Source organism: Grampus griseus, assembly GCF_964374135.1.
Source record: "Grampus griseus genome assembly, chromosome: 3".
In the NCBI taxonomy this organism is placed as follows: domain Eukaryota; kingdom Metazoa; phylum Chordata; class Mammalia; order Artiodactyla; family Delphinidae; genus Grampus; species Grampus griseus.
This window is the reverse complement of record NC_139019.1, coordinates 111,357,852-111,379,877: the sequence shown is the minus strand read 5'-3', so window position 1 is coordinate 111,379,877 and position 22,026 is coordinate 111,357,852. Positions and strand designations below refer to the sequence as shown.

General features: G+C 55.6%; 1 protein-coding gene across 5 annotated transcripts in view; it reads right to left on the bottom strand.

The window, feature by feature from the left end:
* Window positions 1-5,528: 5,528 nt before the first annotated feature.
* The window catches only part of JADE2 (jade family PHD finger 2), a 47,402-nt gene continuing 30,904 nt past the window's right edge, over window positions 5,529-22,026 (bottom strand). For 4 of the 5 annotated variants that reach the window (XM_082650083.1, XM_082650082.1, XM_082650081.1 and 1 more), the window contains 4 exons: window positions 20,753-21,217; window positions 11,739-11,856; window positions 9,039-9,167; window positions 5,529-7,774 (listed from right to left, as the gene is read on the bottom strand). In XM_082650083.1, the coding sequence (XP_082506209.1) occupies window positions 6,966-7,774; window positions 9,039-9,167; window positions 11,739-11,856; window positions 20,753-21,217 (1,521 nt within the window). In that variant the 3' untranslated portion in view covers window positions 5,529-6,965. The remainder of the gene's footprint in view (window positions 7,775-9,038; window positions 9,168-11,738; window positions 11,857-20,752; window positions 21,218-22,026) is intronic. The other variant, XM_082650085.1, reaches the window with a different exon arrangement.

Sequence of the window (22,026 nt, the reverse complement as noted above, 5' to 3'; positions counted from 1 at the left end):
ATTACCATAAGGCCCACAGGAATCCATTTCTAGTTACTTTCTCCTTTGTGGTGTGTTCATGGATGAATTCTCTGGACCTGAACGGCCACAGTTGGCTAATGTTAACTGAGGATGGAGGGAGAATAAGGGGGAATTGCCCACTGAACCCAAACCCCTAGACCTGGACAAGCCCACCCTACAATTGCTGTCACCCAAATCACAGAGCCCCCCCCCCCCCAGCCCTGCCAGCGAGGCCTCGGCCCCATACCCAAGCCTGGAGGATGGACACCTCACCTTCCTTCCAGTGCCTGCAGGCCCTGCTCAGTGCTTAACCCTGTCACCGTCCCAACCGGACCTTGTGTCTCACCTCGTGATCACATCTACGGCTAATGCTATGCTCCTACCGACCCCTCACCTGGTGACAGATGAATCGGGGCCCATGATGGCATTCTGACTGTGTGAAAGCCTGCAGCGTCTTCCTGCTCTTGCTCTGTCCAAGTTCAGTCTGGAGGCTCATGTAGCCCCTCTGCCAGCCAGCCCCACCTCACCTAGCTGGCCTTAAGGTAAAATGAAGGGCCCCGGCAGACTCTGACCTGATCCTCACTGACCACATCCTCTGACCATGGACCCTCCTCCCAGGACCTAGAGAAAGCAGTATCCCCAACCTCTTCTCCCATTTTACAGATGGGAAAACTGAGGTACATCAAGTCAACGGCAGAGAGAAGAGTAGAACCCTGGTTTCCTCAGCCTGGGTCAGACATATTTTCCTACAGTGCTGTGCAAAAAACTGTGAGGGTTGGGTAAAAAGAAGACTTTAGTTTGAGTTGGGGGGCCCAGGGGAGTCATGGGTGCTCTAGGAAAGGCAGAGAGGCCCAATGTGAACTCTTTTCGTTTTTAATTTTTAAAATTAAACTTTTTTTAATTAACAAAATTTTTTTGGCCGCACTGCACAGCTTGCGAGATCATAGTTCCCCAACCCGGGATCGTAGCCGGGCCCCCCGGCAGTGAGAGCACAAAGACCTAACCACTAGACCGCCAGGGAATCCCCTCTTTTTTCTTTTTAATGTTTTAGAATGGCTTCTTTTTCCTTAACATTGTGTTTGTTGTTGCAGCAAAGCAGTCATACATTATTAAATGTAGCAGGGTTACTTTCTTTTTTTCCTATATAGTATTCTTTTTTTAAAAAAATTGTGGCAAAAAAACCACATATCATCCGGCATCAGGGCTGGGCAGCAGATGGCGTCCCAGATCTTACCCTGCAGGAGTTTCACAAGAACAAGGCAAGTTCAGGGTGGGCACGAGAGTCCCTCCCCGCTGCCGCGCAGTCTGTGTGTCATTGCACATGGTTTTGGGACTATCGGATTAAAGTTTGTCTCCCACACTGGCCTGGTCTCTGCAGAGGGGCATGTGGTCATCCCAGAGTCCTCAGGGCCCAGCAGCTGATGCCCCGTGAGTGCTGAATCCATGTGTGCATGAACGAAACGGCGGGAGTGGACACCTGGCCTCCCCTCGGATTCCTGTGCCATTGGCTCATTAGTAATTATTTTATATTGATTACAGGTTCAAGTGATCATAGTTTGGATATAATGCATTAAATAAAATACGTTATGAAAATTCATTTTACCTGTTTCTTTTTACTTGTTAAAAATGTGGCTGCTAGAATTACATATGTGGCTCACACTTTATTTCTACTGCACATTGCTGCTTTGGACCCACAGGTACCTTGACCTCTCCTGCCCCACAGCTTTGCAGCTGCAGGCCTGGCCACGGAGCCCCTGCATCACTCTTCTGGAGCACTGTGGTCAGGTGGGCCTGGATTTGGGAGGAGGGAGAGGCTGGGGTGCCGAGCCCAGGGCAGCTGGCCCAGAGAGCTGACAGCCCCAAACCACAGCTAGGGGGGCTGGCCGAGCAGGAGCCCCCTCAACCCTGGGGCTGATCCACCAGCACCTCATGCTGACTGCGGTTGAGGATGCTGAGGGAGCCCTTCTCACTCTCAGCTGAGTGCCCTGAAAGAACCCACACAGCTCTGTCAGACAGGGTTCCCAGGTTCCAGCAGCAGGGATATGGCCCCTCAGTGAGGGACACCTCCCTCCACAGGCATTCAAAGCACATACACTCACCCCAGGTTTCTTTCCATCACTTTTCTGCATCGGGGGGAATCACAGAACTTTGGATCTGGAGGTGCCCTCGGGGACTTACCTTCTACTGCATCAGTGAGGAAATGGGGCAGTTCTCTGTGGTTAACAACTAAGCCAGCGGCCCCAGAAGCTAGATTCCTTGAGTCTCAATTCAAGCCCCTTTCCACACAGCCTCCCCTTGGGCTCTCAGAGGAGGTTCAAAACCCCTCTGCACGTAGCTTAATCCATCTTTGCGCTTGCCGAGCCCTCTGCCCAGAGCGCTTGTGGTCCCTTCCTCCCAGCCAGCTCCCCTTGGGCGAGCAACTAGTTATTCTTCAAGTCTACGACGCCTGGGAGTCTGGAAGCTCTGGGAGGGCAGGGTCCTGGTGCCATCCAGTGTGCGACCCAGCACACTGGCAGAATGAGACGTATGCTCAGTAGACTAACTGTCAAGTGAATGAATGAATGCATGCATGACGAACGGCGTTGCTTCCTCAGAGTAACCTGAATGCACCCCTGTCCAATCAGCCCAGGCCTCCGTAGTACCTCCCAGTTCCCTCGTTGTGTCCCTGCTGGTCTGTGAGCTCCCCCAGGGCAGAGATAGATGGTGGCTACATTCCCCGTACTTTACAGAGCCTGGTCCGGAGTAAGTACTCAGGAAATAATGAGTGAAAAACAAGCCTGGGCAAAAGCCTTTCCTGATCTAGGGACAGAGGCCTGAGTTTCCTCCCAAACCTTTCCACTGCCCCAGGTAGGTGGCTCAAGGGGTCCCGACTTGAACCCTGAACTTCACCTCTTAGCAGGGGTGTGGCTTTGCGAAGCTCCATCATCCACTCTGAACTCCAGGGGATGAAAGCAGTGAGGAGAAAATGAAATATGCCCAGCCCCGGTGCCTACTGAGCACTTGCTACGTCCCTTCGGACAGCCGGGGAACACTCGCTGTTTCAGTGAACCTCTACCCCCCGCCCCCGGTGCAACAGAGCCTCACACCAGCCAGCACAGAAAACATCGCTTTATTAACTGCGTTTGCCAACACATGAGGAGTGCAGAGGGGTCGTGAAGACACGGGCCCTAGTGGGGGCTGGGCTCTGGAAGACCCCCAGGAGTGAGCAGGACAGGATGGGACTGGGAGCTATGCGGCAGCGGCAACACAGAATCATGCAGGGCACGCGGGCACCGGCCACCCCCAGGCGGCCATACATTCTATTGCTCGTGAAGGGTAGCGAACATGGACAATGTACAAAAAGGAGAAATAGGTTTTTGCGTTAATGAAAAATACATTTTTTCTCTACAAAGGAATCTTTTCTAATACAAGAAAATAAATATTGCAACATAAGCCAAAAATAATTTAAAATTGCTCTTTTCAATATATTTTCAGTATTTCTCTTGTATATTAACAAATGGCACATCACTTTCATTGAAACAAAGACAGAAGGTGTCTCCTCCTGTGACATTCATATCATCCCCCCACCCCGAGCCGATGTGGAGCACAGAGTGTTGTGCAGCTGAGGGACAAAGTAGCAGGAAGTGCCTTAAAGAACAACCAAGGTCCCAGACTCCAGCCTGGCTCTTTGGCCAATGTGGCCAGCTGGGCCAGGGGCATGGGAAGGGGCCTCCCCAAGGGCCTTGCTACAGGCACCCAGGCCATTCTACAGAGCTTCGGGCATGGGCAGAGGTTGGCCACGTCTGGCAGTAAGCAAGGAAACGCCAGATCCAGCTGCTGCCAATGTCTGTTAGAACCGAGCAGGTGATTCTCTAGGAATTGTCCCCCAAGTCCCATCGTGTGCCCATACACGACACACACAGATACGCCTGCACTCGGACACACACAAGGTGTGCTCTGGAACAGGCTCACACATCCACAGTCCAACACCCATGTTTGGAAACCTGGGTGGCTTCTCCAAGGAACCTGAGACCTTCACACTGCAAACGCTCACACACTGTCACCGAGTCAGAGCTCATTTAATAAAATAAACCCTTCTACCTTTCTTCTCCTTATTTGTTCTAAAATACATTTATGATCCATAAAAATACTTTCCTTGCACATTATCCTTTCTCACTGTGATGAGGGGGAAGGAGGTGGGCAGTGGGGATTGGGAGGGTGGTGATGACAGCCCGGATGAGCTCCAGAGCAGCTTCTCCCTCCCTGAGGAGGGCCAGTGAGTGTGGACACATACGGTCAAGCGAAAGGTCTGCCTCAGCCTCTGGACTGGAAAAGGCCTCCTACCTTCTTCCCAGCTTCCCATCTTAAACTCCGAGGCCGCAAAGCCGTCGGCAGGCTGGAAAAAGAGCAAAGGGGCTGTGGCTAATAGCAGAAAGGCCAGCAGTGGGAGCTGGTTATCCTTGTCCTCTTTGCAGCCCGGTGGACATCCTAGGGGTGGACAGCTGCCTGACAAGGACAGCTCTAGGGCGTGGCCTGGGAGACCCTGGCCAGCCAGCCTTACAGACACTTGGACTCCGTGCAGGATGTGGGCCCCAGGGATAGTTCAATCCAAAGCAAGAGCCAATCGGGAAAAGGGTCGGAATCCAGAGGCCGACTTGAATAGAGGCTCTGAAGAGTGCTGGCTGCCTGGCCTGGCCCACCCAGTCCAGACCCTGGCCAGACCCACTACCTTCCCACCCTGCTTCTCTCCCTACCCTCACCCCCAGGGAGCCCAGACTCTGCCTCAGGATGGATGAAGGGTAAACAGGCAAGTACTGAGTCTACCGGACCCGAGCCATTCCTGGCACTCCCATCCCCCGGCAGAGTTTGGTTGTTCTTTAAAGCTCGTCCCTTTTGCTTCCTGTGAGGTCAGACTGAGCAATCCAGCACAGACAAGGTTGTGGCCCGAGGTGACCCGAAGCACGGGGAAGGAAGGTCTATTCAAAGGCAGTAAACAGAGAATGGGGTTGGGATGCTGATGCTGACACTGCACTGACCACTACTGCCAAGGCGGGCGGGCAGGCAGACTAAACTCTACATGGTAGCTCATGCCATCCCAACGCCCAGAGTCCTCGAAGCCCACTCCGAGTCTGCTCCGACTGGACAAATCTGTCCGACCCTTTAAACTTAGTCGTTGTCTTTGTTTCCTGTTTTGATAAAATTCACATGAAACTTGAGTGTCGATGATCATGCCACTGTCGTACCTTGAAAATCTGGAGTCGGGGATGGGTGCTCGAGTCGCTTCCCCATCCCGCCGATTTGCGCTTCGTGTGTCACGTGGGGGCAACCCCATGGGAACACTTTTGCCACGCTGGTTTCGCCATCAGTCTCCTCCCACAGTGAGTCTCAGAGTTCAGGAGAGCTCAGAGCGGGCCCAGCCTGGGGATCTGAAATCCAACACCAGCAGCAGAACAGCATCCTCGTCCAAGAGCTTGCGCTCGCCTCCCGGACGTGTGCGATGAACATGTTTCTATACTTGGTTGCTAAAGAGCTCCGTTTAAAAAATAGTCCAAGTGACAAGTTGTCAGGTCCAGGCTGTGCTGTATTATGGTCAAAATATTCTTTGGCATCCACAGAATGATTCACTGGACTTTTGCAAGGTTCTTGTTGGAGAAGTTCTGGCTTTACCAGTGGCAGAAGTGATCCAGGAGTAATTCATAAAAGAAAGAAAAACACGTTTTCACTGAATTCCTTGTTTTGTTTGTTCCCTGAGCTGTCACCCTGGGGCCACTCCACTGAAACTCTTCAGAGCTACTACCTGGGACCTAGAGGGTGGGGTGGGAAAGGCAGGAGGGTGATGGTGGGGAGGGAGGGAATGGCTGGGAAAGGGGGTTAAGGCTCGGAGGGAGAGAGGAACCAGGGAGATCCAGCAACACTTAAAACAGCCCCAGCAGGCCGTCACTGACGCGTCCTGGGCCCCGGGATCCCACTGCTTGTTGGAAAGAGGAGTTTCCAAAAGGAAACTGAGGAAGAAGCTCATGTCTTAGCAGGACTGGGAAACTTGAAAAGGCAAGTGGTCTGGTCTGGTCAGCTATCTGGGAGTGATCAGACCTCGGCCGAGACTGGCCCCGAAGGAAGGAAGGAAGTTGGAGTCCCAGAGCGATTCTCTGCAGTGGGCGAGTCTGAGCCCCACGCCCCCCATCTGGGCACTGGCCCTCCCTTGCAGCCCTCCGCCGGCACTGGCGGCTGGCTGGCTGGGAGTCCCCTGAGAAAACGGCACAGCTCAGGAAGGATTCTGGGAAGCCCTTCCCAGAGCCGCCGGGCTGGGCGCTGGCAGGGGCAGAGCAGCAAGGGAGTGGAGGGTCACGGGGTGGGCGGGCAGGCTCTGATGATGTGGGTTGATCAGGAACGGCTGTGGTTCCCTTGGAACCAGCAGGCCCTCTTCGCCCCCTCAGTGCTTTCTCATATAAGCTCGTTGTGCTTGTGACAGTGAGTAGACTCTGGCTGGGTATCACTTATTATACTTCCTTGGGGATCAGTGGAGTGCAGCAGGACCCCCCAGATGGACCCCAGTGGGATTTGGGGGCAAGGCGGGACAGGCCCTGGGCTGGCCCATCTGCCATAATAATGCCCAAATGACACTCTGTGTCACCCAGTGGCAGCAGGCTGGAGTCCTGAGCTCTTCTTCACCTTGCCTACGTGTAGCCAGGAGCCCAGGAATACCGCATGGGCCGGGCGGGGATGCTGCCGCGGCAGGGATGGTGCCCAGGACCTGGTGTGGTCCTTGTGGCCAGAGCCATGTAAGGAATCCTAACGTCCTAGGCCAGCACAGAGGAAAGACAATAGTGTGGAATTCGAAACTCTCTTTATATTAAAAATAAAACCACAACAGAGTGGCAGCCTCGAGGGTCTGAGACACTCAGCAGAGATTGGAAATGGCAGTTGTGACTGGGCTGAGGCCTCGTGGGCGGACCAGAGCAGGGCCCAGGACAGGGGTAGGGGGTGACTTAGGAGGCCAGTACCCCCATGCGGACCACCTCCTCAGCCCCTGCTTCCCGGGGACCCCGCTGCACCCCGCTGTCCTCGGCCTCCACATCTGAGTCGCTCATCTCCCCGTCAGAGAAGTAGCCATCAGTCTCAGTGTCAAAGTGTAGGCTGACCTTTGGCCTCTCGGCCACAGCAGAAGGCGGTCCTGTCCCGGCATCAGGCCTGGCACTTGGCGACCTCCGGGTTCCCCTGCTCTCGCGGGGCGGCCGAGGCCGGCCTGAGGGCTTGGGACTCGCCGCAGGGCCAGGCACTTGGACATTCGGGTCGGCAGCCATTGGGGCCGCCTCGTCCGGGGTCTCGGGGGCCAGCGGTGGGGGGCTCTCGGGAGCTGCTGGGACGGGACAGTCCTCGGCCGTAGGACTGGATGGCAGGTGAGAAGGCGTTCGCCGTGGTGGCTTCCTGGCAGGTGGCCCCTGACCCCCCTTGCCGCTGCCAGCATCCTGGCCCCAGGGCTTCTTGGGGGTTTTGTCTGGAGTCGTCCGTGAACCGGGCCCATCCTGTGGTGGCTTCTTCTTGGCAGGCAGGCGGGTGCGGCCACGGGTCTTCCTGGCAGGGTCGCCAGGTCGCAGTGAGGGGTCCCGCATGAAGCTCAGCAGCGTCTCCTCGTCCTGCAGCAGCTCCTCCGACAGCAGCCCCGGAGCAGGGTCCTCGCGGTGCCCGTTGTTTAACGACCACTCGCTCATGGCCATGTTCTCTGCCGTGATCTGCACCGACTGCGCCAGCCAGCTGTTGAAGAAGGTGCCGTCGATGGGGAACGAAGTGGACAGGCCTGGCCGAAGGGAGAAAGAAGGCAGGTGAGATGCCAGCAGGTGCGTGTCCCACTCTCCTTCAGGAAGCCCTCTCTGACCCTCCCCTGCACACCACCATACCTTCCTCCCTCTTTCCCTCTGTGCTATACCCTGTTGAGTTATCTTGTTTCGTCCATCCATCCTGCCAACACCGCCAAAAAGCAGGCTCCACACCAAATACCCCTCTCCCCAGAAGGACGTCCTGCTCCTGGGACAGGCTTCACAGTTTGAGAAGCAGAGCGTAAAGTGAAAATGTGGGCTCCCTGTTCAAAAATTTTAAGAATTTCAAAGTGGCAACAGCAGAGCATGAAACCAAGCGAGGGCCCTTCGAGATTGCACAAGGTGGACGCCCAGGCCTGCCCATCACCCTGTATCCTGGGGGCATAAGGGATGGAGGAAGGGAGGAAAGCACCCTCAGGCCACCAGGGGGCACTAGATTTTCATGTGTCGCTTCTCAGAGCTTCCAAAGCAGGTAACTTGGATATGGGCGTCAGGCGTGAACCGGACAGCAAGGTATATCTGGGTAGAAGGTCCCTTTTGGATGCCAGGGCCAGCTCCAGCTATGGGCCCTCCCTCCTTTACTGAGGTCTTGGGAGGCGGCAGCTGGTGAGACTGGGCTTCCCATTAGATACCAAGTTGTTTCCTTCCTGAGACTGAGGAAAATAAAAGATGACCTGGGGCTTCTACACTAGAGGTGAGGTCGGGAAGGGGACACCACGCCTGCCCTGAGAAGTGCTCTAGAGGAAGCATGTGACATCCTAGGAGACAAAGCCCAAGGCTGAGGGTCCCTCTAGGACTGCTGTGCTTAACGGGGCAGCAGGTCTGTGACAATGAGATGGGCTGGGCCAGGGCCACTCCTATGAGTCTCTCTGGGTGGCTCCCAGAAGATTTCCTGGGGCTGAAGGGAGGCCCATTTGAGGACATTCTGGCAGAGGGGGACAGGGACAGAGAATTATGGCAGGCCCTCACCTCCCAGCATGATGCTGGGTTCCTGGAAGGCCCAGGATGGCCTAGCAGTCCCTGAGCTCTTGGGCCCAGTCTCCAGTCTACAAAAGAGGAACTCTCAGGATGCCAGACCCCAGCCTCCTTTATGGCTGGAAGGAGTGCGTGGGCAAGCAAGGGCCCGGCTACCCCTCTCGGGTGTCCCACTCTGCAGCAGGGATGCTGGTGGTCCCCATGGCCTTTCGTGGGGAGCTGCAAGTGGAGTGATGGTATGAGCCTGGCTGTGTGCACCAGGCCACTCACCAAGCTGCCCCAGGACTGAGTCGGACCCTGCCTTCACTTTCTCTTTCTTCTCGGGGCTGCCCTTCGGACCCTCGCGGCCTTTCCTTTTCGAGTCGCTCTTCTTGCCCTTTGCTCTCCTCCCAGACCGCTCTGCGTCAGGGAAAGAGAGAGCAGGAGGGAGATGGTTACCCCAAGCAGCCCAGCCGGAACTAAGACCACTGTGTGGCATCCAAGGAGTCCTCCCCATCAGCCAGTGCCTTGCCTTCTAGGTCACCTCCTCCTGGCTCTGAGCCACGTGGGACCTGGGATAACTGGGGCTCCAGTGAGTCGGGGAATAGCTAGTGTGGGAGAGAGGGGTAACTGCCCTTGAGGGGCTTGGTGAGGGGCACAGGGCCACGAGGAGGGTGGAAGACTGCTTTGTAGGACCTGGACGTCTGATCTATATGGCCTAAAGATCTCAGGACAGAGTCCTGGTGGGTGGGAAGGCTGGAGGTGAGTGGACAGGGCAGGGCCTTAAATGCCAGGCCAAGGAGCCAGACCTGAAGGTGGACAGGACACTCTGAGGAGTCAAGAGCCTTGGGTTCTACTCCTGACACAGCGGTCAGCGCCCTTGAGCAAGCCCCCTGCCTCGCTCTCCTGGTCTGCTTTGATGGGAGACTCAGGGTACACACCTGGCCCTCATATCCTTTTAGTCCATGACCACATGGGTCTGGGGAGCCGTAGAACACAATGGAGCAGGGGAGGGACATGTGGTGGTGGGGAGCTGCCAGGAATCTTCTCCCAGCTTCTCAGCCAGAGGCTGGAGGGCTTCCTGAGTAAGCGTTTCAGAGAAGGTTGAGGAATGTGGCCCCAACTCCGGGAACCTTCCCAACTCTGCTGTTAATTCCCTGTGTAACCTCAGGCCAGGCCTCAGTCTTCTCATCTATCACATGGGACCAGTGCCTAGATACTTCAGAGAGGGGCTTCTCAAGTCCCCCACTGCCCTCACCATGGTCTGAGCTCCTTCCAAGGGCACAAGACCTTGCACGTCTGACCCTGGCAACCCCTCGGCCTCACTTCAGACATTTTCCTTCTGCCCTAGTTGCAGATATGCCAGTTTCCTTGCAGTTTCTCTAACAAGACAGCTATGGCCTCCAGGTCTCCAAATATGCAGTTTCCCTGCCCTGTCCTTCACCTGGTTCAGCTCACAGCTTAAATACACTGCCCCTGGGAAACCTCCTCTAGCCCTCTGGCCAGACAGGCCTCAGCAATATGCCTGTAGCCCATGTCTCACCCCACGGGTCAAGCGTCACAACACTGAGGGCATCAGCTTCAGAGGCCAACTAATCTTCTCTCCAAATGCCCTGCCCTGACCAAAAGGTGGCCTGTTGCTGCCACTCAGGTCTAGGAGCTGCGAATGTCTCCGGCTCAATGCGGGGATGCCGACCCTCCAAGCTCCGGACCATGGTTCTGGAATCCTGTGCCTGTGAGCACTGCACACCTTACCACTCTCTGCCGCCTTCCTGCAGTTGAATGTGTGGCCATAGTGAGTCCTAAGAACGCTGAGATGTTCCGGCAACACCACCACCATGAAGCCAACCCTGATACCTCTGTCCCTGCACTGGCACCAACGGCAGCCCCTTGGACACCACTTTCCTTTGTCTTTCCAGATGGTGAGCTCCACGAGGACAGGAAGCCTGTCCATTCAGTCCATGGCAGGGTACTCGCAGTGCCTGCCACAGAGCCCGGCATCCTGTCTATACTCAATCAGCGCTCGCCGAAGGAACCGACAGATGAGAGGGAGCCTGGAAAGGGCAGCCAGGAAGCTGCCATAGTCCTTGAGGTACACGGTCAACCCTGACCTCTACATGGCTGTGACCCACCATGACCCAGCACCTGTCCTGGGCAGTGCTGGCTTCTGGGGCCAGAGTAGGTAGTGATTCCAAAGCGCAGTCGAGGCAGCTCAGCTCTTGGGCAGGGGTGGGGCAGTAGCAGGTTCTCAGTCATTGGCTCTGGTGGTGGCCGGGCAGCTCTCCTCTCTCTACTCCAGGCCCAGCCTGACCCACAGGCTGAGCTGGCAGCGGCAGCCCCTGGCTTAAAAATCTCTCCATCCAGCTACTTCTGCTGCATACAATTCAACATCAGAGTACCATTTTCTGGGCTAAGCACTGCCTTCCTTAACATGTAAACAGTCCAGGAAGGGCCCTGTTGTCCAGCAATATCCACAACTAATAAGTAAGACCACTGTCAGAGCTTCTTTGACCTTTGACTTCCAGATCTGTTAAATGCATGTGATGGCAAAAGCGTAAGAGCTGCCTTCTTCAGAATCGAAACGCAGGCACACAGGGGTTCAGGGAAGCTCGCCAGCTTGGGCCCTTCCTGCCCCAGCACCAGCACAGAGGTGCTGGGACTTCTGGTTTGTACCTGTTCACGTGCAATTTCCTCCTGAACCACTATGGCCCAGCACTGCCTGAGCGCCCTGTGAACCAGAAAGCTCCCCGAGGGCAGATCCGATGCCCACATTGCATCTTTGGCTCCTTGCCTGCCAACACACACCTAGGACCCCGGCAGGGCCCCACCTGGGCCTACTAACTGGATACAGAGGGTAGGGGTGGGGGCCCGTGGCCCCTGACCCTGTACACATGCCGCATCAGGCCCCAAAGACGCACATCCTCACTGGGACCCAGCCCCTTGAGGGTGTGCACAGGAGGGGTGGCGGCGGCCGGCAGGGGGGACGCCTACCTCGACACAGATCCTGTTCAATAAGTTTCATCTGCAGGTGGAATATCTGCTCCTGGAGTTTGCAGATGGCGTGTTTCGTTCTCTCGCGCCTTGTCACCATGTAGCACAGATTTCTAACCTGAGGAAACACAAGAGAGGTTTTCCACCTTACTCACAAGCAACCACCCGGACCTCCTAGCTCTGAGGGGCCACCACTGCCTAACCTGCCCAGGACATCTGGGAATCAATACCCAGGCACTGAATGCATCCTCAGCCCTGAGCTGCAACACTCTGATCCAAACCACGGGGCCAAGGCTGTGTTTCGGATCACAGCCAGCAGGGAGAGCATCTGCAGAGCTCAGGCGGGCGACTGCCTTCCTCTTCTCGGCCTAAACTTCCGGGCTGAGTCATGCCAGTGCCCAAGGCCCTTCCAACGTGGCTGCCCTGTCCTGTATACACAGTGCCCCAAGCCTTGTGGGGACCTCGAGAGGTCACCAAGTTCACCCCTTGGCTCCTGTCCAAGGCTTCTTTCCATTGAAGAAACTTTAGCCACAAGCACCCGGGCAAAAACCACCTACCCTGAGACACGAATGACCGGCACATGAGCAGAGAGCGCTCCAGCGGAAGAGCTCTGAGCGGACGGGCTGTGCCTGATGCACAGGGGTCCAGCCCGCAGCTGACCCGGGTCCACTTGCTGCACTGGCCCTGAGCCAGGCCCACAGCTGCTCTGGTCAAGGGCCCAAGTGCACTCGGCCATAGTCGGTCGGCTAGAGACAGAACTCCTCGTGGGGAAGGGCAGGGCCTCCCTGACTCCCTCAGGCCAGCTAGGAAGAGCCCCTTAGGGCCTGGGAGACCAGCTTGCTTAGCCCATGGGACAGGGCCCACCCTGTAACTGGTCTGGAAGCACCTGAAGGATGCGCCGCATTGCTCCCTGGCCACCTGGCACCTCCCTAGGCCCAGCGCGCCATCCCTCACCGGCTGCTCTCAGGGTACGTCACACTCTGGGACCAAGACCAGGCCTCCTCCCCGTCAGGACACTGCCTTGCTCTAGCACTTCCTCAGCTTGGGTCACAGTCTCCAGCAGCAACAGGGACAGCTGGCCAGAAAGCGCGGAACTGGAATCCCGGGTCCCACCAGATTCTACCTCCAGCTGGGTTCCGTCTTCAAGGCTGAGTTCAGTCTTCATATCCTTAAACTGCCTGGGCATGACTTGAGAGTTCCAGAGCCCCTGCCTGTTGTCATGACCATCACTTCTACTGCCCTGGGGTAGCCGTTATCAGACCTCTCTGCTGGCGTGGGCCTCCTCCTCTCCTTCCTGAGCCTAGTCGTGAAGGAGACCCTGGAACACCTGAACCAGGCTAGCAGGCCTCTGGAGAACAGGTTCTGCACGGACTCTCAGCAGTACTCCGTACCCCGGCCTAGACTGTTAACACCAGGCTCTCCTGTGGCCAGCACCTCCCCAAGGGGCAGCCACCTGGCCCGGCCTGCCCTTGCTTCAGCTCACTGGCACCGTCCGACTTCCTTGCAGATCCTGGACTCCTCCCACATGTCCCTAAGCACAGGCTTGTGTTGGGCCCTGGGCTCAGCTACGAGCAGTGCCACCAGGGCCCCTTTCTTCTGAGAGCTTGCTGCCCAGCAGAGCAGAGAGATGCTGACCAAGTACTGACCCAGACTTGGGGGTGGTGAGAAGGTTCCCTGGAGGAAGGGGCAGATAGGCCAGGTGGGAGGTGATCACAGAGGGGCACAGGCTGAAGACAAGAACCCAGAGTAAGGCCAGGTAGGGGAGAGGAGAGCAAGGCCTTGTGGCTAGAGTGTCAGGCTCTGAGGCCTGACTGAGCCAGGTCAGGGGGAACTGTGGAGGGATGTGGGTGGTGGTGGGGACCAGGGAGCAGGGATGTGTAAGTGCTGAGACCCAGGAGTCATCCTTAAGGACCAGCCCCTCTTCATCTGCTCCACAGCTGATCCATCAGTATGTCCCATCAGTCCTTCCTGGTGAACTTTTTTTTCTGGCCGCTCTGCACAGCTTGTGGGATCTTAGTTCCCCGACCAGGGATTGAAGCCGGGCCCATGCAGTGAAAGCGTGGAGTCCTAACCGCTGGACTGGAATACCACAGGGAATTCCTGTTCCCGGTGAACCTGACTCCCTCTCATCCCAACAGCTCCCTCCACCTCCTGGACACCCCCATCATCTTCACCTGGACAGCCAGCTGTTTTGACCTCTCTGCTATCCTGGAGCAATATTCTTGAAATACAAATGTAAATCTTAAAATGTAAATCCTCCTCCCCTTGAACCCTCCAATAGATTCTGCACTGGGTTGAATAGTGCCCTTTCCCAAAATTTATGTCCACCTGGAACCTTGGATGTAATTAGTTAAGATTACACTGGATATGAGTGAGCCCTACATGCAATGACTAATGTCCTTATAAAAGACCATGTGAAGACATACTGAGAGAATGCCATGTGATGACAGAGACTGGAGTCATGGGTCTACCAGTCACAGAACACCAAGGGTTGCCAGCAACCACCGGAAGCTAGGAGAGGGGTATGGAGAGTTTCAGCCTCAGAGCCTCTAGGAGGAATCAACCCTGCCAACACCTTGATCTAGAATTTCTGGCCTCTAGAACTGTGAGAAAACAAATTTATGTTGTTTAAAGCCACGGAGTTTGTAGTACTTTGTCGCAGTAGCCCTAGGAAACAGATATAGTTTTCTTCCTGTCACACTTAAAAAACCCAGAGCCACAGCTCAGACCCTTGCCCAATCTGACCTCCCACTGTCATCCTCACAGTCTATGTCCCACAGTTCTCCAAGCTCCAGTCCCTTTCTTTCTGTGTCCAGCCCACTTCTGCCTTGGGGCCTTGATATATATCCAACTCTTGGCCCCAAATGCTCTTCAACCCTCTCTTCCCAAGGCTAGACCTCATCCTTCAGGTCTTGGCTCAAATATCACCTCCAGAGGGCATTCCTGTCCACCACATCTAAAGAGCCCAACCTTGTTCTCCTCATATCCTGGTCTCTTTCCTCCTGGCAGTCACGTGGCCAAGTACGCATGGGGACAGTAGGGATGAAGAGAGGTGGATGGGTTCGTGGCTACTTTGGAGGCCTAAGAACAAGCCATTCAATATTTCCAGCCTAAAAACAGATCAGCCAAGGTCTACTTCCTATTAAAATACAGATGTAGGGCTTCCCTGGTGGCGCAGTGGTTGAGAGTCCGCCTGCCGATGCAGGGGACACGGGTTCGTGCCCCGGTCCGGGAAGATCCCACATGCCGCGGAGCAGCTAGGCCCGTGAGCCATGGCCGCTGAGCCTGCGCGTCCAGAGCCTGTGCTCTGCAACAGGAGAGGCCACAACGGTGAGAGGCCCGCGTACCGAAAACAAACAAACAAACAAACAAAAACAGATGTAGTTTCTTTCTTTCTTTTTTTTTTAATCTTTTCGAAACACTAGAGCAAGGTTTCTTAAGGCAGGCTCAAATGAATTACTGGCCAAGATTACCCCCAAATCCCTGGGGGTGGCTGGTTAAAAATACAGATTCCCAGGCCTGGGGGAATATCAAACTCTCTGGAGGCGGGGGCCCTCAAATATACATTTTACATAGCACCATGGAACCTAAGAACTGCTGTCCTAGGCCAACGGCCTCCAAAGTGAGCTGCATGGGCGATTGATTTTGACAGCTCATCACAGCATAGGAAGAAAATATTAGAACTTCTAGTGTTTGGGGTTTTTTTTGGTGCTATTAGAAATTCTGATTAGGTTTGCTTTTATAATATACCATGGAAGATATAAATGAGATACTAAAAATACAATACATTGGAGGTAAATGCTCAATTTTCTTTCCATGATAAGGGTACATACATTACACAATCACTCATGTCTGGAGATTCCTGCTACGGAAGATTCTGTGAGAATCCCAATGGTGCCAACATTCTTTGGTTGGTACTTTGGTCACACTGTGACCCCTTATTCCCACTTCACCCTCGAATCTTCAATTACTTCTCTAATTTTTCCCAAGATTCTTGGTAATATAGCTACATGTTACTGAATGTTGTAAAATTCCTCTTCCATGATGGCTTTTGGGGAAAACTATAGATACCACCTTAGAAGCCCACCCAGGCTATCAGACTTCTTACATTGTTCTTTTCTTATTATAAAGACAAAATGTTCTCTTTAAAAAAAAAAATTAAAGAGTACAAAAAAGAATCAAGTGGAAAAGTCCCCCTGAACTAGAGCAGGGATCAGTAATAAAAGCAGGTTTTACTTTTTGATAAAATTGTTTTGATAACAGCAAGTTTTGCAAAGAGAACCTGGATGTGGGCTGAGGAGAGGAGAGGGGCAGGGAGGACTCCCAGCCAGTTATCTTGAGCTAGAATGGACCAGTGTAGGGGGCATTCATGGAGCCTGGGGAGGTTGCTGTGGGGACAGCGCATACTGGGCATGAGATGCTGGAGCTGGGGAGGCAGGTGTGGGCTGGAGCCAGCCTCCTGATGGGGAGTAAAGCTGTGGAGCAGATGCGCAATGAGAGGTCAGACCTAGTGTGGTGAATGACCACTGGGACCAAGGAGGACTCAGAGAGGGAGCAGAACTGGGGTATCGGGGGGAGTCTGGTCAGAGCATCCACAGGAAAAGTGTTTCAAGATCAAGGGCATGCTTGACTGTGGCAACCACTGCTGAGAAGGCTGGGGGATGAGGATGGAGAAACGGGAGATGGAGGCTGTAGGTGGCCCTGGTGGAAGGTTCTGGAATATGGTGGTGGCAGGAGCCTAGGCAGAGTGAGAAGCAAGGAAGTAAGAACAGTGAGGGATGACAGAAAAGGAGAGAGAGTAACAAGGGTGAGAAACCCATGACTAGAGGGACACGGGGAGGGAGGACTTGCTTTTGAAGATGGGAGAAGGTAAAATGAATATGGACACTGGAGGAATCCTGGAGACGGAGAGCGGGTGAAGACAAGATAGATACTCCTGTGCTGCGGGTGTGGGCTGGAAAGAAATCCCTGGGGGGCGGGGAGGGGAGGACATGGGAGAAAAGGGCAGAGAACGGGTACAGAGGGCACCACCGGGCAAGGAGTTGGAGGGTTCTGGTCTGAGGAACAGGAGGTGAGGTCTGCTAAGAGACGGGGGAGCCCTGAGGGAGGGGGGCAGGGGTGCAGACAGGTGGTAATGGGGGAGCCCAGAATGCTGCTGGCTAGTGTCCCGCCAAGGCTGGCTGGCAGGCACCCTGGGGGGCTCACCTGCTCACTGCTATAGGATCGCTCCTGGTGGGCTGAGTGCCTCCTACTGGGTGAGGCTCTGCCTGGGGTGTGGCCTTTGCACAGGTGCAAGGGACTGGCAGTGAGCTAATGCCACATGGGGTGGGAGTGAAGAAAGCAGGGGACAGTGAAGGAGGAACTGAGCAGGGAGAATGGGAGACTGTGGTGAAGAAGGGGGATTGGGGATTCGGGGCTACTGACCCGAAGCAGTTGGAGGGGGCGACAGGGTTTGAGTGGGTGGAGGGGCTAATGGGTTGGAAAAAATCCTAGAGTTGGGAGCCATGGGGTTGACGAGCTGCAGGCTGGAGGCCACGGCTGCCCGGGACAAGATAGGCTTTGGTGGGAGGTCAAGGAGACACAACCCAGGCACTGAGGACAGAGTAAACGAGGTGTGACAACTGCTGAGGAAAGCAGGTGGCGAGTGTGGGGGAGGGCAGGACCTTCCTCTCCTGAAGAGAGCTATGGGGAGTTCCTACATGTCCATCCCCTGGGGCGTGTGTGTCTGAAAGCTGCCCCTGCCCTCTCGGCTCCTCTCAGGCCAGGTGAAACCTTCAATAAACTCCTGGTAACCAGATCCAGAGCCACAGGCAGTGAGGCCCCACGTAGCCCAAACTACCAGCACAGTTGCTAGGGGACACCAACCGGTGTTTGTTGGGCTGATCGCTGATCATCAGAGCTGCAATTTTTTTGTCAGCTGTGAATAACTCTGGGAGGCTGCAGTGGCCATGCCTGCCTGTGCTGCCTGCCACAGCTGAGGCCTAAGGCTGAAATTTGAGGAGAGCATGTCTTCTAGGCTGACCGTAAAATGGGATTTCATGCTGGTGGTAGCATGACCCCTGCTTCTCTCAGCAAAACTCCTGCCTTGGGAGGCAAATCAATCAGGGAGGATGCATGATTCCTGGGCCTTAGCACTGGGCCTGCCCTTTCAGTCCTCCCTGGAGCCCTCCATCTGAGCAGCCCACCCTTCTAAGACACAGAACAGCAACAATAACCACCACTAACAATGGACGGTAGTGTGCTAAGCTCTATCCCCTATCTTTCCTGGGATCGAAGGTCAGCTAGATCCTTACTCCCATTTTACAGGAAAGGAAACTGAAACTCAGAGAAGTAGAAACTATAACTCGGAAGGCACAAAGCTGGAAGTGCTGGAACTGAATGTAGACCCAGGCTACACACAGCCTCAGTCTCAACCCCTGCCTTGAAGCCTCGACGCATCCAGCCCAAGCTGGCGTGGTGCCCAGAGACAGGCTGGACACTCTTGACTGTTGGCACAGGGTCATGGTCAGAGACTGGGCCTGCTGGCCAGGCCACCGACAGCCATGGGTCTTTGCAGAAAGCCTCCCCCATGGCATAGTTCTCGGCCCTGTTCACTCACTCGAGTCACCAGCGCATGGCCGTGAAACGATCTGAGGCTGGACCGGAGGGGGTCAACGGGCGCATGGCTGTAGGACTTCCTCTCCTCAGCCTGCCAGGGCTGTGCACTCCCTGGCCTTGCACTCAGCTGGTGCCCTTCAGCCCAGCCTGGAGGCTGCTGGAGAAGCAGCATTTTGACAGGGCCCTCCTGAACCCTGCCAAGGCTGGCCCTGCCCTCCTCTTCCTGGGGAAGAGTGGACCAACTCACACCTGGAGGGCTTTGTGCCTCAACCAAAGGGGTCTGTGAGGCACAGACCCAGGAGCCCCAGAGCTACCTCAGTATCCTAGCCCATGACAACCTCAGGCCCTGGCTTCACCTGTACCAGTTGACAATGGGGTCGAGAGGTCGGGGGACTGATAAGGGAGTACTTTTGCCCAGGAAATGTACAGAATAGAGAATAAGCCAACAACTCTCTGACAAACTCCTCTCCTCTTCAGGCCCCAATTCAACTCAACTCTAGAAAACACACATTCCTCCAAGGCTTTCTTCACCTCTCTGAGCCCCACCTTCCCCATCTGCTCCTTATGGATGGCAATATCTACCTCTCAACTCTTTTTCCAGGATGATGGTTCAATAGGTGAGCCCGTCCCCTGACCTCTCCACGCAGCCTAGCCAGGGCCAGACATGTGGGCTGAGCAGCACAGACCAGGGAGGTCAGATGTGATGAGTCGTTTGGAAACAGGAGGGCTCAAAGCAGGGTGTCTGTACTCAAGACCCTGCGGGTGGAGACTCGAGGGTGGCCTGAGGACGAGTGTGGAAGCAGCTTTGGTCTCGGAAGGATTTGTACCTGATGGCCCTGGGAGACAGGAGGCTGGGCTACCCGGGAAGCGGTGACTGCAGCGCAGGTGGCCCTGCTCTCTGTCCTGGCTGGAGCCGTGGACATTTGGTGATCCCCCTGCCCCCCACCTTCTGACCTGGTGGCAGGCTGGCTGCCAGGCAGTAAGCTCCCTCCCAGGCCAACAGGGTCATTTCCACGTGACCAGGCCTCAGGGCAGATGCGTGGGGTGCAGGAGGGTGGAGAAGCCGGGTCCAGTTTCAGAGCCTCCACCTCCATGCCCCCCTGCCCCGCCCCGCCCAGCCCACAGCACAACATCTGCTGAACTGCTCTAACCATATTCTACAGACGCGCCAACTGAGACATGCCTAAGCAAAGCAGCTTGCCTTAAGTCACACAAAGCCCCCTTGACGCTCCCACCCCGGCTGTCTCCCAGCATGGCCTGGGCAGCGGGCAGGCATGTGAGTCTGTGTCCCCCTGACATGACCCCTCATACTCCGAATCCTGGAACTGAATGTACCCCAGAGGAGAGGCCAGAAGAGCACCTGGGGTTCAGAGGACTGGATCAAGGACTTGGGACACCCTGCTTCATCCTTGGGGTGCCCCCAACTTGGGGGGTGGTACTTTATCAGCTGGAGGAGTCAGGGGAGGGGTACCAAAAAAGCCAAGTTCAAGGGCACGCTCCACAGAAGGCAGGACTCTTTCCCCTTCTTTCTGGGAGGAACAGCAGGCATTAGAGGCTCTGGGGGGCCTCCATGCTCTAGGAAAGCAACTCTCACTGGTCCCCAACCTCCACGGCCCAGCCCAAACCCGAGGTGTCTGCACGTCTTCCTCATCTCACTCAGCCCCCAAAGCGATGCGCCTGGACCAAGGCAAGATCCCCTGCCTCCCAGGGCACAGCTGAGGGCTTTTGGCCAACCCGCTCACTCCATCTGGGCCCTGTGATTCCACCTCCAGGGTGAGCGTTTGGAATCTGCAGCCACAGCAGGAGAGTCCCCGCTTAAAACACTTCTGCAGCTTCCAGACACACTTTGGTCCACCCACCCAGCCCCATCCTTCCACTCCACACAGGCCGCAGCTGGTCTCCAGCCCGTGCCTCTGCTCACACTGTTTCCTCTACCCAGCACCCCCAGGAGCTGCACTCACACCTGTCTTCCCTGCTTTGGCCCAGCACGTGCTTATTACACTGATTCAACTCACTTGTGATTCCCAGCTCCTCCACTGCCTCCAACTCTAAGCAAAGCACGTGTGTTGGGACCAGGCAGGGCCCACAGAGACCACCAGGAGTCAGAAGCTTGGGTCCTTGCCCCAGCCCTGGTGTTTCCCAGCCTCACAGTCCTGGCAGGGGCCCCACCCTTCACCAGGCCTGCAAAAGGGCTGGGACGAGAGGGACTCAGAGACCCCAGAGCTGGATCCTCCCCTGTTCTACAAACTCTCAGTTACCCCAAACCTGTCTGAGACCCCGAGGCCCTCAGCGCCTTGGCCAGAGCTCACAATGTGTCCTGGTGACCCATGGCTGCTCCAGGGCAGCGAGGGAGGGGTGGAAAGGCCTCCTGGGTTGCCCACCGGGCGGGCGGGCTGGGGGGCGGCAGGGGGACTCACTCTCTCCAGGTCCTGCCGCAGGTGCGTGAAGAGCTTCAGGCGGCGGTAGAGGACGTCCTGCTCCTGCTGGGCCAGGTTGTCCACCTCGTCGGTCTTGGGCGTCAGCAGTGGCTGGTTGGCGTTGGCTTTCCTCTTCAGCTTCCAGTACTGGTAGATGAAGTCGACCAGCACCTCAGCCAGGTCCAGGCGCTCAGCCACCTCGGCTGGCTCCACCAGCTCATAGAAGTCTTCCTCCAGCTGCTGCAGCCGTTGCTTGCGTAGGGTCACCTTCTCCAGGTCCTCGCTGGCTGGGCTGGGCTCCACGGGTTCGGACGTGGTTTCACCCCGTGGGCCCCCATCACTGTGCTCCTGGCAGAACGACTTGAACTTGACCTCGTCGTTGTCTGCTAATATAGTCCTCATTTCCAGGCTGTGGTCAAAGGCGCATGTGACGTGGAATGCCGTGACGCAGGAAGGCATGGAACACTAGAGGGAGAGGAAGGGCAGCGTGAGGTATGAGGGGAGCCCTGGTGGGAGGGAAGAAGAATGTGGGGCATCCCCCAGGGTTACACTGAGAATGCAGAATGCTGGCGAGACCCTAAACAAAATGGCACGGGCTGCCAACATCCTGCAGGTTGTGGAGGGAGTCATGGAAGATGGGAAGGGGAGCTCTGGGGGAGCTGGACAGCATCATATACCCTGGGGAAGTCAACAATCAGATGACTGACAATCCCTCTGGGGACAAGCTGCACTTCTGTGCGGACAATGACTTTGGATCTGAGGCATCGAAAGAAAGAGGCTGTTGATGGGTCCCTGCCTCCTCTGCTCCTGCAATGTTATCTAAGATGGGGAGCTGTGCCCCTCCCTTGCCCTCTGGGAAGAGGGGCTGGAGTTGGGTCCCTTCCTTCTTCTCCTGTCCAGGCAGTTAGGGCCAACTCAGGGCCTGAGTTACCTGGGATGATGGCTGTGGGTAGCTGACAACTGTTTCAGCAATAACCCATCGAAATCTTAGTGGCCGTTTACGCTGCACTCACAAACCATTCTGAAAGTCTTATAAATGGGTGGAGGTACATCTAGTGCTTACAATGACAACTGTTCCTGAAGAGACAAGGGAGAGAAAGGATGACCCTCCCACTTCCCAACCTATAGGCCAGGAGCATCAATATCACATGGGAGCTTGCTAGAAATATGCAAATTCTCAGCCCCACCTACGGATCTACAGAATTAGGACCTCTGGGGGGTAGGCCAAGCCATCTGTGTTTTAACAAGTCCTCTGGGTAATACTGATACGCCCT